This window comes from Macaca mulatta, chromosome 11 (genome assembly GCF_049350105.2).
Source record: "Macaca mulatta isolate MMU2019108-1 chromosome 11, T2T-MMU8v2.0, whole genome shotgun sequence".
Taxonomy (NCBI): domain Eukaryota; kingdom Metazoa; phylum Chordata; class Mammalia; order Primates; family Cercopithecidae; genus Macaca; species Macaca mulatta.
This window is the reverse complement of record NC_133416.1, coordinates 8,293,075-8,306,329: the sequence shown is the minus strand read 5'-3', so window position 1 is coordinate 8,306,329 and position 13,255 is coordinate 8,293,075. Positions and strand designations below refer to the sequence as shown.

The 13,255-nt window shown below is 40.4% G+C and overlaps 1 protein-coding gene and 1 long non-coding RNA gene across 5 annotated transcripts in view; one reads left to right on the top strand and one right to left on the bottom strand.

Annotated features, from left to right (window-relative positions):
* The window catches only part of LOC114670776 (uncharacterized), an 80,246-nt gene that overhangs the window by 8,348 nt on the left and 58,643 nt on the right, over positions 1 to 13,255 (top strand). For 3 of the 4 annotated variants that reach the window (XR_013400843.1, XR_013400842.1, XR_013400839.1), the window contains exons 2-3: positions 1,897 to 2,042; positions 4,160 to 4,370. This is a non-coding gene — a long non-coding RNA (uncharacterized LOC114670776). Of the gene's footprint in view, positions 1 to 1,896; positions 2,043 to 4,159; positions 5,320 to 13,255 lie in introns of those variants that run through there. The other variant, XR_013400840.1, reaches the window with a different exon arrangement.
* ACSM4 (acyl-CoA synthetase medium chain family member 4) overlaps positions 117 to 13,255 on the bottom strand; it is a 28,613-nt gene continuing 15,474 nt past the window's right edge. The window contains exons 4-13 of the mRNA XM_028829232.2: positions 11,562 to 11,705; positions 10,662 to 10,818; positions 8,040 to 8,119; positions 6,301 to 6,424; positions 5,529 to 5,609; positions 5,284 to 5,385; positions 4,429 to 4,556; positions 4,231 to 4,330; positions 1,734 to 1,853; positions 117 to 551 (exon numbers count right to left, since the gene is read on the bottom strand). Of these exons, the coding sequence (XP_028685065.2) occupies positions 465 to 551; positions 1,734 to 1,853; positions 4,231 to 4,330; positions 4,429 to 4,556; positions 5,284 to 5,385; positions 5,529 to 5,609; positions 6,301 to 6,424; positions 8,040 to 8,119; positions 10,662 to 10,818; positions 11,562 to 11,705 (1,123 nt within the window). The 3' untranslated portion in view covers positions 117 to 464. The remainder of the gene's footprint in view (positions 552 to 1,733; positions 1,854 to 4,230; positions 4,331 to 4,428; positions 4,557 to 5,283; positions 5,386 to 5,528; positions 5,610 to 6,300; positions 6,425 to 8,039; positions 8,120 to 10,661; positions 10,819 to 11,561; positions 11,706 to 13,255) is intronic.

Below are 13,255 nucleotides of genomic sequence, written 5' to 3'. Positions count from 1 at the left end.
CTTAATTTCATTAAGCTCACTAATTTTTTAATTATTTATACTCCTTATTTTAATGTCTTGAAGTTTGGTCTCATAAAGATGTTAAGCAGAAGAAATTGTCTTGAACATTTCTCTCAGGATATATCTTTATTTTGAATCAATCAGGCACAAGGTAAATGAAATACAGATTCATTGTGTACTTTCTTGTTCTAAGCAATCATTTGATTCCTGATATTTTCAACACTACAAATCATCATCATTACCTTTGTCAGTTTGGTCATTATAACAATTTGCATCCATATATTTTTTAGGCTTTTATTTACTTTTAAATTTAAAAAGCTAAGTAAAAACCAAAAACTCAACAGTTCAGTTTTCAAGCAGGAAAGATCTTAAACATTTTAAGAGAGTAGTCACTGAATTATCAGGAACAAATACTAAAAGAAAGCAACCATATTACTACTTAACCTTTCAGTTTTCTTATCAAGCTATCTTCGTCCCCATTCTTGGTCTCTTAAAACGTTGCGTTTGATTTTCCCAGTGATTGTCTTTGGGAGTTCTTCAACAAATTCCACCTAATTGACAGAAAAAAACCTTATGAGACACTTATCCTTCCAATTGTCAGTGCAATGGGAAAGAGCTTGCATGAAACTCTGACTGAATTTTAAAGTCGAGATTATCTTAGCCTAAGCTCATTGAATTTCATGGACACCAGAAACTGGTCTGTTTATATAGGAAGGGTGACAGTGTAGCTCCATCTGATGGATTTTTAGTGCAAATTCACTGAAATGCTTTGCCAGTAGAAAGTCATAGTCCCTTTACCCCATTTCTTTCCCCTAGTTCAAATAAGTCCTAGGCCTCCACTCTTCCCAAGAAACAGAGATCACAGCTAAACACAAAAAGAACAGTTCTTGTCTTTTCAGAGCTGGATCCTGGAGGTTTTGAGGAAGAGTTTTAGGGGTAATTTGGAGTATATAATTTGGAGTATATACAGTTTTCCCTTCTGCCCTGACTTGACCACAAAAATCCTCCTTTTGTTCTCTTTTCTCAAAATAAGACTACTGTATTTTAAAATGCCCCCAAATAGTCTTTCTGAAAGTCAACGATTACTGATTTAGTGAATTTAATGGAGGAAATGTGAGTAGTTTTTAGGTTTAACTGCTTTTTGACTGAAATGATGCCAAATGAAATAGAAATCTCATGCAGCGGATCAGTAATTATCAACCAATTCCACAGTTAGAAGGAAACTACAGGGCCATCTTCATGTATTTACATAGTGTTGTTCTTAAATCATTCTTTGAAGAAGGTTTCAGGAAAGATTCCATAGTTTCTTTGGATACCATCTTCTGAACATTAACTGAGGTTACTTGATACTTCAAGGCATGTACTTTGAATTTATAGGGGTATTAGGGATAAGAGTAGTGAGATAGATGAATCAAGGGCTGTCCCTAAAAACAAGGCACTTGGCAATTCTTTGCCACTGTGTTGTTCTCATACAGAATGGGACTAATTAGTCCTAGAAAGACTCTTAGTAGTGATTCAGTATTGCAGAGTTGATTAAAGGTTCTGGTTTATAATTCACTTATACCGTTCTAATATAAAACATTTTAAAGCAAAATTCTTATGGTTAAACAAATTGAAAAGCGTCATCTACCTATATAATGAGCTACTATAAAGTCAAAATCCAGTAAAATCTAATTCTAGCTTAGACCCTAGTTTGGTAACATCCAAACTTAACTTTTGGGCAAAGTACTTGCCTTTCTTGGATATTTATAAGGTGCAGTTGATTTTTTCACATGATCCTGAAGCTCAAGAGTTAATTTCTCTGGGTTGTAGGACTTAAAGGGTGCAGCTAAGACAACAAAAGCTTTCACCACCTGCAACAGAAAAGTTAATTTATCTTGCTCATCTGTTTTTCAGACATGTCAAGGATTTGCAGCCAATGCTGAATGCAGTTGCTTACTACTTGTTAACAACAGTTCGTGTGATGACTACAAATGCCAGAGGTTACCTCTGAACAAAGCTTGGATACAATTGCAAAGTGATGTTTTTCAGAATATTTTCAGGTAAATGGTGCATGAGTATGAGGAGTACAGTGGTTCAAGAAAGTTAAGTTCTATTTACAGATCACGCATGTATTTAACATTGCAATCAGACTGATCCTATTTATTATACGGGCAGTCCTTGGTTTATGGATGACCACTTACTCCATTAAACCGGTACCATTAGAAGCATGTAGGAGGGGGACAAATGGAGCTCCTAGAGAACATGTGGTTTCAAAGGAGTTTGGAGGGTCCCAGTGGAGGAAGGGCTGTGTATCCTGGGAGATCAAACCTCAGGAAGGGGCTGAGCATGGTGGCTTACACCTATAACCCCCAAGACTTTGGGAGGCCGAGGTAGAAGGATAGCTTCAGCCCCGGAGTTTGAAACCAGCCTGGTCAACATGGTGAGACCCCCATCTCTACAAAGACTTTAAAAAAAAAAATTAGCCAGGGTGCAGCGGTGCACACCTGTAGTACTAGCAACTCAAGAGCCTGAGGCAGGAGGATCGAATGAGCCCAGCAGATTGAGAGGTTACAGTGAGCTATAACTGCACCACGGCACTCCAGCTTGGGTGACAGAGCAAGTCTCCATCTCCAAAAAACAAAACAAAGCCAAAAATCAAAACCTCTCAGGAAGGATCGATCTATCTCTGTGAGGTCTTTTTTGACTCATATTGTTTGCTTCTCTTTGAAATACTGTTTAAAACCCACCAATTAGATAATTACTGAGGTTAGTAAGCATAATTTATATTATTTATTGTTCATACATTGATTCTAATTCGTGGTTTCTTCGGTTCAGCTGAAATCATTTATATTGAGAGAATAAGAACATGGTGGCAGGAAGAAACTGTTTTTGAGAATGGAATAGATGGAGAGTAGAGTGGGTACAGGAGGTAAGAGTATGGGATCCACAGTGTCACTACAGAGGCTAACTGGTGTGTGAGAGGGAGGTACAGATGTGGATTGATGCTGACAAACTGTTTTGAAATTTTGTCACTTGCTATGTCCGTAGGAAATTTCCATGAGGAAAACAAATTATGAAAATAAGGCTTCCTCCTAGAATTAAGGCTATTACTGTCATTGCCAGAGTTCCATTTCCTTAGGTCCTAAATAGGCTCATGAGATTGTCTGGGAACCTGGCCACAATTTTCTTTTTCTTTCTTTCTGTTTTTTTTGAGACGGAGTCTCTCTCTGTTGCCCAGGCTAGAGTACAGTGGTGCAATCGTGGCTCACTGCAACTATTGCCTCCCAGGTTCAAGCAGTTCTCCTGCCTCGGCCTCCTATGTAGCTGAGATTACAGGTACCCGCCACCACACCTGGCTAATTTTTGTATTTTTAGTAGAGACAGGGTTTCACCATGTTGGTCAGGCTGGTCTCGAACTCCTGACCTCAAGTGATCCACCCACCTCGGCCTCCCAAAGTGCTGGGATTACAGGCATGAGCCACCGTGCCCACAGTTTTCTATTTGTCTTGTTTCTGTGAGAAAATATATTCTGAATTCCATGACAGCTTTCCATTCAGTGAAATCTGTGGCTTTTGCTTATGCAGTATCTGTTCCTCCTTTTTAGTAACTAATTTTCCTATGGAGTGTTACCCTAACTTCTGTCTGGTGGGACTGACACCAACACCTACTTCCAAGGATAGACATATGATCCAAGGCTGACCAATTAGCATATACCAGTCTCTGAACCACATTGGTTAGAGATATGATCTAAGGTAGGCAAATGAAGTCTTAAGTGTTACTTGAAACAACTGAAAGCAGAGCTGTATCCTTCCCTGAAGGGGTGGAGGGTTGCTAAGGTGTATACGTCTGGAGTTGGTTGATATCAAGTAGGAAGAATCTGATCAAATGGAGCCATAATAAAGAACAGCAGAGTCAAAAGTGAAGAGAAGCTAAATCTTGCCAACCTCACGTGAACCCTTGGATGTGGCTGTACTTAAGTACTTGTCACTTATATGAGCCAAATGCCTTTTTTTTTTTTTAAGGCAGTTTGATTTGTGTTTCTGTCACTTGCCATCAAAAGAATTCTAATACCGCCTCTTTGGGACACAACTTATTGTAAAGTTGGTTGCCTGATTTATATTTTGGCCAAATGCATGCTTCATAATGAGAATTAATAGATTGACCACTCTTGGTTCAGCCTTTACAGTGGTCAAATGGACAGAACTTGAAAACATGAAGTTGCTTCTTTAATGAATGACATTCATCTACCTCTCTTCGGATTTGATCTGGACTACTGACAACAGCCGATTCAACAACTGCTGGGTGCTCAATGAGTGCACTCTCCACTTCAAATGGCCCAATACGGTACCTGAAGAGGAAAAGAAGTTTTTGACCACCACATCCTCCAAGTAAGTGATCTCCCTCCCTGTCAAATTGTTACCTCTTCAGAGTGGAAAAGGTACAAACCCAGAGGATATAATGACATCATCAGCTCTGCCGACAAACCAGAAATACCCATCACTGTCCATCACTCCTCTGTCTCCAGTAACATAAAAATCTCCTCTTATCGTGGCAGCAGTTTTCTGTGGATTGTCCTAGGAACCAAGGATGACATTTGGGGATTAGTCTGGTCAGAACAGAGATGGGTATGGCACTCATTAAGTTACTAGTACATTACACATCCTACTTCTAAAGGAATTTTTTTTTTTTTTTGAGACAGAGTCTCTCTCCATTGCCTAGGCTGGAGTGCAGTGGCTTACTGCAGCCTCGACCTCCTGGGCTCTAGTGATCCTCTCACCTCAGCCTCCTGAGTAGCTGGGGCCACAGGCATGTGCCACAACACCTGACTAATTGTATTATGTTTTTGTAGAGATGGGGTCTCACTATGTTGCCCAGGCTGGTCTTGAACTCTTGGGCTCAAGCCACCCTCCCACCTTGGCCTCCTAAAGTTCTGAAATTATAGCCATGAGCCACTGTGCCTGGCTGGAAATTAAATTTTTTTAAAAGATAGTTCCTAGTGTAAAATACAAAAGGTCCTAAAGAGTATAATAAAAAGCCCCTCTTCTACCTCTAGCACCCCCCAACTGCATCCTTATTCCAGCCTGTCCAGTTTTCCTTTCTGAGGATAACCACTGCAACCAGTTTCTTACATTTGGAATTTCATCTTTACAGTACTCTTGGGTGATAGATGATAGCCTCCCCATTTTACGGTGGATGAAAGATTTTGTTGCTTGCCCAAGGTTACATAGCAAGACATGGTGGAAATGAAATTTGAACCCAAGTCTGTATTTAAGGCATGACCAGCACTTTCTGTCCTCATACCACATATTCAGAGAAGAAACAGAAGGGCCGTGTAGACTTCAGTCTGAGGGCAATTTCCCCTTCTTTGCCAGGTGGTAGAACATTGCCGTTTTCGTCTATAATCTGGAATGAAATAAACAAGTGATGTTATTAAAATTTTCTTTTCACAAAATGAAAGCAGCTTGTGAATAGTTGTACAATGAATAGCAGAAAAGGAACACGTTCTCTCTCCTTTATTGAACCAGTCAGATATTTTCTCAACCTACCTGGACATCATAGGGCAGCATTCCTTTCCCCATTGAACCTGGTTTGATTTCTTGGCCTTTCTGATTGGCACAAATTATTCCCTATTGAGAGGACAAGCTTTGTATAAGTATACAAAAGTTCCTTTTCTGAAACTATATCATGGCAATGAAAATTAAGATTTGATTTTGACTGATTTTCCTGGCATGCAGGCACACCTTCCGAAATATATTATTTGAGACCAGTAGTTCTCAAACTTGGGTGTGCATTAGAATCAAATTTGAGATTCTGGAGCATTGTTGAAACACAGATTGATGGGCCTTATCCCAGAGTTTCTGATTCATTAGGTGTGGAGTGGGGTCTAAGAATTTGGCATTTCTACCAGATCTACCCAGATGATGTTGATGTTGCTTGGTTTGATGGCCACACTTTGAAAACCACTCCTTAGACTCCATCAAGTGCACCTTAGAATCAGCTTCCCATGGACGCTCTCAGAGGATTATTCCCAGCACAATGGAAAGATGAGCTGCTCAATTCTGAACCTCACCCACCCCCAATGCCTCTGAGGTTTCTCCTGCAAAAGGGGGAGGCAGGAATGATGGAATAATCATCATTCCCCTTCAGCAAAACCTAATTGAGCAATCTGCAAGTTTTGGTAACTGCTGGCAAGGTGAGGTATCCTGGGAAACTCCATACAAATTTAGAGTGGGAGGGAGGCACTTCAGGGGCTCAGCTGACACAACTGGGGCAGAAAGGCCCCCTCATATGCTAAACATAGATGCCTGCTAGATATACCACTTCCGTCTGTCCATAGCCCTCATATAGCTCCAGCCCAGTTTGCGCCCTCCACTGCTCCAGCACTTCTGGGTTGAGTGGCTCCCCTCCCGTCAAGCAGTGCCGCAGACTCTTGAATTTATACCTGGAGAGAGAGAGTTGCATGGGTCTTTTCAAGAGGAACCTGAGTGCTTTCACTGCAAGACAATGAGGACATTCAAGCAGCAAGCATAGCAGCTGGGAGAGGCTAGTCTTAGGAAAGTTCATTCAATAAATACTTGTTAACACCTGCCATATTGCCAGACATTGTTCTAGGTATATGGGGGCACATTAGTGATTATAACAAAAATTCCTGAGAGCTTTCATTTTAGCAGATGGAGGAGAACTTAGCTACTAAAGATGTAAAATGGCAGGAGAAAATGCTATTAATGATACTAAGTGTTTATTATGAGCCACATGATATAACAGCTAATATTGATTGAGTAGTCGCTATGTCGTAAGGGCTTTAGAAGCATTCTTAGACTTCTCTCAACCCCTATTTACGCATGAGGACATTGAGGCTCAGAGAGGTTAAAGAACTTGCCCAAAGCCTCCCATGTAATAAAGGACTGAGTTGATACTCATGAAACTCTACCAGGCACCTTCCACTTCTCAGGGTGATCTCACCAAGCATGTCACATTAAATTCTCACCACTACCTTATGAGGGGGCTCTTAATCCTCTCTTAAAGATGGAGTTGATGGAGGCTTAGCAAGGTTATCTTGAGTGTCCAAGGCCACATGATTAGTAAGTAGCAGGGCCCTGCCTCTTTGACTTTGCTGCTTAGCTTTTAACCACTAGCCTTACTGGACTCAAGTGAGAAAGCCTGGAACAGCCTGCTTCTCATACGCTGAGGCCCCAAATGGGCCAGAGAGTGTGGGTAGAATACAAATCATATGCATTCAAAATAATCATTGAATAGTCCCTGAATTACTCCTGAAACGTGAACAAGATGCTCATGTTTCAAAGGCCGTGACATAGGAGCAAAGGAGTTGACACTGATTAGGAAAAGAGAAGATTCATATTTGCTTTATTCTGTCTCGCATAGCACTTTCCCTCTTGGGCCACCACACTTTGGTGGCAAAGGAGGATGGACAAGCCTATGCTACTGAATTTGCTCCTCTCTTCCTTTCTCTCCTCATGTATTGAGTTTGAATTAAACAAATCTACATTGCAACTCTGCTGGGTGTTCATATGGTTTGGCTAAATTTAATATGACCTTCAAGTCATAAACTTTGTTAGCTTTTCTTCAAAGCAATATAAATGCACTTTTCTTTCTTTCTTTTTTGAGGGCTGATTCTAAATCACAGTGTTTCTAAAAGAGTAGAACTAGAGGATAATTTTTTTTGAGTGGGAGTTCTGGGACTATAGAGGTCTGATTGTCCCTGGAAAAATGTCCAGTTGTCCTAGAAGATATTCCAGTGGTTCTTAGACTAGGGGACAGTTTTGCCCCCCAGGAGACATTAGGCGGTGTCTAGGGACATTTTTGATTTTCACAAATGGGGAGGACGAGGTGCTACTGGCATCAAATAGAGTCTTGGGATGCTGCTCAATATTCTGTAATGCATATGACAGTCTCCCAACAATAGAATTATTCGGTTCACAATGTCAGTGGTGGTAAGACTGACAAAGCCTCAGCTATCCTAAGCTGAAAAAGGGAGATCTGTGATCCTGGATGGTAGCTATTGGTTGTGGTTCAAAGGGAGATTTCTGCCCAAGTACCTCTTAAGGTCTTTTCGCACAAGCATCCGGTACACAGTGGGAGGACTGCACAGGGTTGTGATGGGATAAGTGGTAAGCGTCTGGATGATGGAGAAAGACACAGATGTCAGAAGTGGTCAATCAAAGGCCATGACTAGAGCTGTTATTCTACACCCTGTTATTTTCCTCCATTAATATGTGCCCATCCCATGGTCACTACTAGGAATAAGAAAACAAATATTTATTACTTGTCACTAGTGAGTGTATATCTGTTGGGAATTTCCAATTACTGAAAAGAATGTATATATATTAATATTACAGTAACAGACATACACAATCTAATTCAACAAGTGAATTACTGAATTTGAGAACAACCCAAAGTATGAACTGGTTTATTCTTCCTCGGGGCTGCAAGTTACCTTTTATAGTGTAATCTTGTAACCTCCTGCCCATATATTCATAGATAGTATTGACTATGGATATATAAGCAAACCTACTGGGACCTTTCCAGCTCCATTCCTATAAAATATATTAGTCTTTTTGAGTAAGTTGAATAAATGTAGAAACAAGCATTTTTTTAGGCCTTTTCTTAATTTTTAAAAATTTGCTGAGTTCATTATGCCTCTGGTTTCTTAAATAAGATATGGCCTAGGCGTCTTAAATCTAGAGAAATACTGTTTTAGAGCTCCTTCTTCTAGAGAAGTTCCACTGTGTCCCTCAATGTATTGACAATTTGCATTAAACTTAAGTATTTGGGAGAAGGCTCTCAAAATGTATATCTGGGCTACCTGGATTGTCACAGATAAAGTATAACGTTTGATCAGTAAGTAAACATTTCTACTGTGTTTATCTGCTCCGTAGATTCTAATTATTTTTATAAAGTATAATATATACACCTAAAAATAGCATACATCTATAAAGGTTTTTATAGCACTTAAAATACACACATGATTTTTGTAAAATAAAAATATTCTTATTTTAAAAACATAGGTTTTGAAACTGCAAAGTTAACTTACCAACTTTAGGGCACTTTGTAAACCTGATGTAGAGATCCCAGTTCTTATGTTAGCATACATTTATGTTAAGACCTTTTAACCAGGGATCCCCAACCCACAGGACAGACTGGTTTCTGTTTGTGGCCTATCAGGAACTGGGCCACACAGCAGGAGGTGAGTGGTAGGGCAACAGAGCGAAGCTTCATCTGTATTTTTTTTTTCTTTTCTTTTCCTTTGAGACTGAATCTTGCTCTGTCACCCAGGCTGGAGTGCAGTAGTATGATCTCAACTCACTGCAACCTCTGCCTCCCGGGTTCAAGCAATTCTCTGCCTCAGCCTCCCGAGTAGCTGGGATTACAGGCGCCCACCACCACACCTGGCTAATTATTTGTGTTTTTAGTAGAGAAGGGGTTTCACTATCTTGGCCAGGCTGGTCTTGAACTCCTGACCTCGTGATTCACCCCCCCCCCCCGCCAGCCTCCCAAAGTGCTGGAATTACACCTGCTTCATCTGTATTTATAGCCACTCCCCATTGCCCGCATTAGCGCCTGAGCTCCACCTCCTGTCAGGTCAGTAGTGGCATTAGATTCTCATAGGAGTCTGAACCCTATTGTGAACTGTGCACGTGAGGGATCTAAGTTGTGTGCTCCTTAAGAGAAACTAATGCCTGATGATCTGTCACTATCTCCAATCACCCCCAGATGGGACTGTCTAGTTGCAGGAAAACAATCTAAGGGCTTCCACTCATTCTACATTATGGTGACTTGTATAATTATTTCATTATACATTACCATTTAATAATAATAAAAATAAAGCACACAATAAATGTAATGCACTTGAATCATCCTGAAATTATCTCCCCACTCCCCCCAGTCTCCATGGAAAAATTGTCTTCCACGAAACCAGTCCCTGGTACCAAAAAGGTTGCAGACTGCTGCCTTAAACCATCTTGTCAGACCAGTTAGCAAAATAACAGGTGAAGAGCTTTTATTCACACACAAGTATAGTTTGTATGTAATAATATGTATTTTGTTAAACTTAATAAATTTGTTATGGTTGAAAAATAATTGGCCCTAATCACATTTTTCTAAAGTCTAAAGAAATTGGAGTTATCTGATATCTCAATCTAGCTGTGCCCGGTTGAGAAGGCAGGGCATGCATGCCCGGTTTCCAACAGAGTACTGGGTTCTGAGAACTAACAAAGTGGGAAGTATAGGCTGGGGGAGAATAAGAAGAGCTGCTCTGGGAGAAAGGCACCCCCACTTTTAATGTCCACTCCACACAAGAGTTCCGGTTTATCAGCTATTATCTTTATTTCACTGAATCAGAAATGAAGTATTTGTTTGGACTTCAGACTCCTAATCTGTTATTTAGAACCAGTTTCTTAAGTAGCTACAGATTGAGCAACAGTAATCCTAAGCTATTTGAAGCAGCAGTCCGGATTTCCTGCCTAAGAGTGCTGCAGTTATTCCCCCTCCATTCTGTCAAATACATTTCAAAAGCCAAGACCCTTGAGACTTTGCTTTGTATAAAGAAATGATTTCCAGAAGCCCAAGAAGCCTCGTATTCTGAGGAATAATTTCTTCGTGATTTTATGGGAAACAAGGAGGAACTCTAAAGATCTATCTAGCTGAAGGACTTGACTTACGTCTAGGAAGATGTCAGTGTCAAACTGTGCCATTTGATGCACAAAAACACAGGCTCCACACAGCCAGGAAGAAAACACACTGCCAATGGCGGCCTTGACCCAGCCCGTGTCAGACATATTCCATATGATATCTGAGGACTTCAAGTCCAGCCAATACCTAAACGATATGAAGAAGCAACAAAACAGACCAAAAGTAAAGAAACAAAAATTACAAACTGGTATCTTTCAGGGGTGACTTTGCCCCAAAATCTTAAGGGCTATAGAGAAGGGTCAAAAGAAGCCCCAGGCAAGGTGATAGATTCTACTTCTACTCTTCTTAAGAGCATTTTCAGAATCCCAGGTGGTCTGAGAGTACAGTGAGAGGCTGGGTGTGGCATGATTTTTTGAGTTTGTCCATTGATGCAACAAATACTTGTTAAGCTGGAATGTTCTAGGCGCTGTTCTACAGCAGTGAGCAAGGTAGACCAAATCTCTGCTCTTATTTTAGGGTGACAGATAGTGAATAAATATACAATAAAGTGAGTTAAGTGTATTAATAAATATCATTATTTCAAGTAGTATAAATGCTATGAGGAAAATAAAATGGGATAATGTGACAATTGTAGGACAGCCTCTCTTTTAGGAAGGCCTTTCTGGGTAGCCCTTCCTGGCAATGAGAAAAGGGAGCCAGACATGCTGTTAAAGGATTAATTGCGGTCGATTCTTAAGTTCTTGCTTGATCAGCTGGTTAGATGCTGCCATTTACTGAGCTAGGTTGGGCAGGGCCAGCAAGAGATCTGTTGTGTAGCTATTATATTGGCAATATCTTACAGCAATTCAAGGAGAAGTATCAGTTAGTTGGATACACATATTGGCAGCTTTGGGGAGTTCACCAAAAACAAACTGAATTTTCTTCCCTACCTTCCACAGAGGGTTAACCCAATGCCGAGGCTGCTCTGAGAGTGCTGGGCCATTTTAGGAGAGCCTGTGGTCCCACTGGTGAAATAAATGGTCATTGGTTCTTGACTTCGTGTTTCCACACAGCTGTGCTCTTCAGAGGCGAATCTGCAAAATATGGACCCCAAGATGGTGGTGGAAGATGGCAGTCCAGTTTAACTCTGATATTTCTTCTGCTCAACTACTTATGCCCTCTTGCTACCAGAAGATAGTTAACAGAACTGAACCTAATCCAAAGCTTTCCTGAGAGGAATTCCTCAAGAAATCTTAGCGGGATTTTGAATATCAGTGCTAAGATTTAACAGCCCAGTTCTTTTTTTAAGGTTCATCTCCCTATAGGGTAAAGAAATAGCCAACATAACTTTCAATATTAATAACAAAAGACATGCATTTTATGGATCGTAACTTTTTTTTCCAAGTGTGTTTTTAAAAAGTCTGTGAGTTTTTAAAAATCAGCATTGAATCTTCATACATTGCTATTAATGTTTCAGGGCGTTTTATTATTTAAAGGAAGATCTTTTGGCATTTGGATCAAACTTTTAAATAATTTTTTTTCAGTATCTTTGATATCTGTGGCAGATGCAGCTAGTTGCTTACCAAATAGCTGTCTCCTTCTTCCTTGCACTCATAGAACTGATTCTGTTCAAGTATCAGGCAATTAAGTGCTTCAGGGGAGACTGTCCCTGTATAGCTCCTACAGGCAAATCTTGATGAATCTAAGCCAGTCACAGTCATTCCTTTGGTTGAAGATTGGACACATGATGCAGTTATGGACAATGAGATGTAAGGCTTTAATGGCATATGTTTTCTTGTTCTAAAAAGAGTCATGAGGAAAAGATGCAGCCTTCTTCCCCAGCCCATCCTGTTTTATGGCCTTTGGGTATTGTTGTGCAAGTACAGGATGTCTGGAGCTACCCTGGCCATCTTGGATTTATACTGAGAGTGGTGTGATAGGAAGATGAATAAATCTGTGTCCATGTTAATTTCATTGACCCACTGAATTCACCAAACTGATAACAATCTCTGTGTAAGATTGTCTGCAAAGATAGCTCCATGATTCCTTCTATCCCTGTAGACAAATTCTTAGATATTGTATTAGTTATCCATCACTGAGTAACAAATCATCCTTGTATGTCATTCCCTCATTGTAGGACAGAGCTTATGTCCTCTCTCTTTGAATCTGGGGTGGTCTCATGACGTTTTTTCATTAATACACTGTGGCACAGGTTCTGGGACTTCTCAGCTTAGGCCTCAAGAAGATTCATAGTTTTCATTTTCCCTGTGGGGTACCTTAGCCACCATATAAAGATGTTTAGACTGTCCTGCTGGAGGGAGAGGCTATGTGCAGGAAAACTGAGGTGCTTCAGCTGGCAGCCAGCCTGACTTAAAGGTGAACCCACTTTGGATACTCGAGTCCCAGTCAGGCTGATTTGGAGCAGAGACCAGCTGCCTCTGCTGAGCCGTATGTGAATTTCTGACCCATGGACTCATGAGCAAATAAAATAACTACTGTTTACACCACTAAGTGCTGGGATGATTTGTTACTCAGTGATGGATAACTGGTACAGTATCCGAGAATTTTTGAGACTGGTGCATCATATTTTTATTTTATTTGTTTATTTATATTTTGAAATGGAGTTTCACTCTGTCGCCCAGGC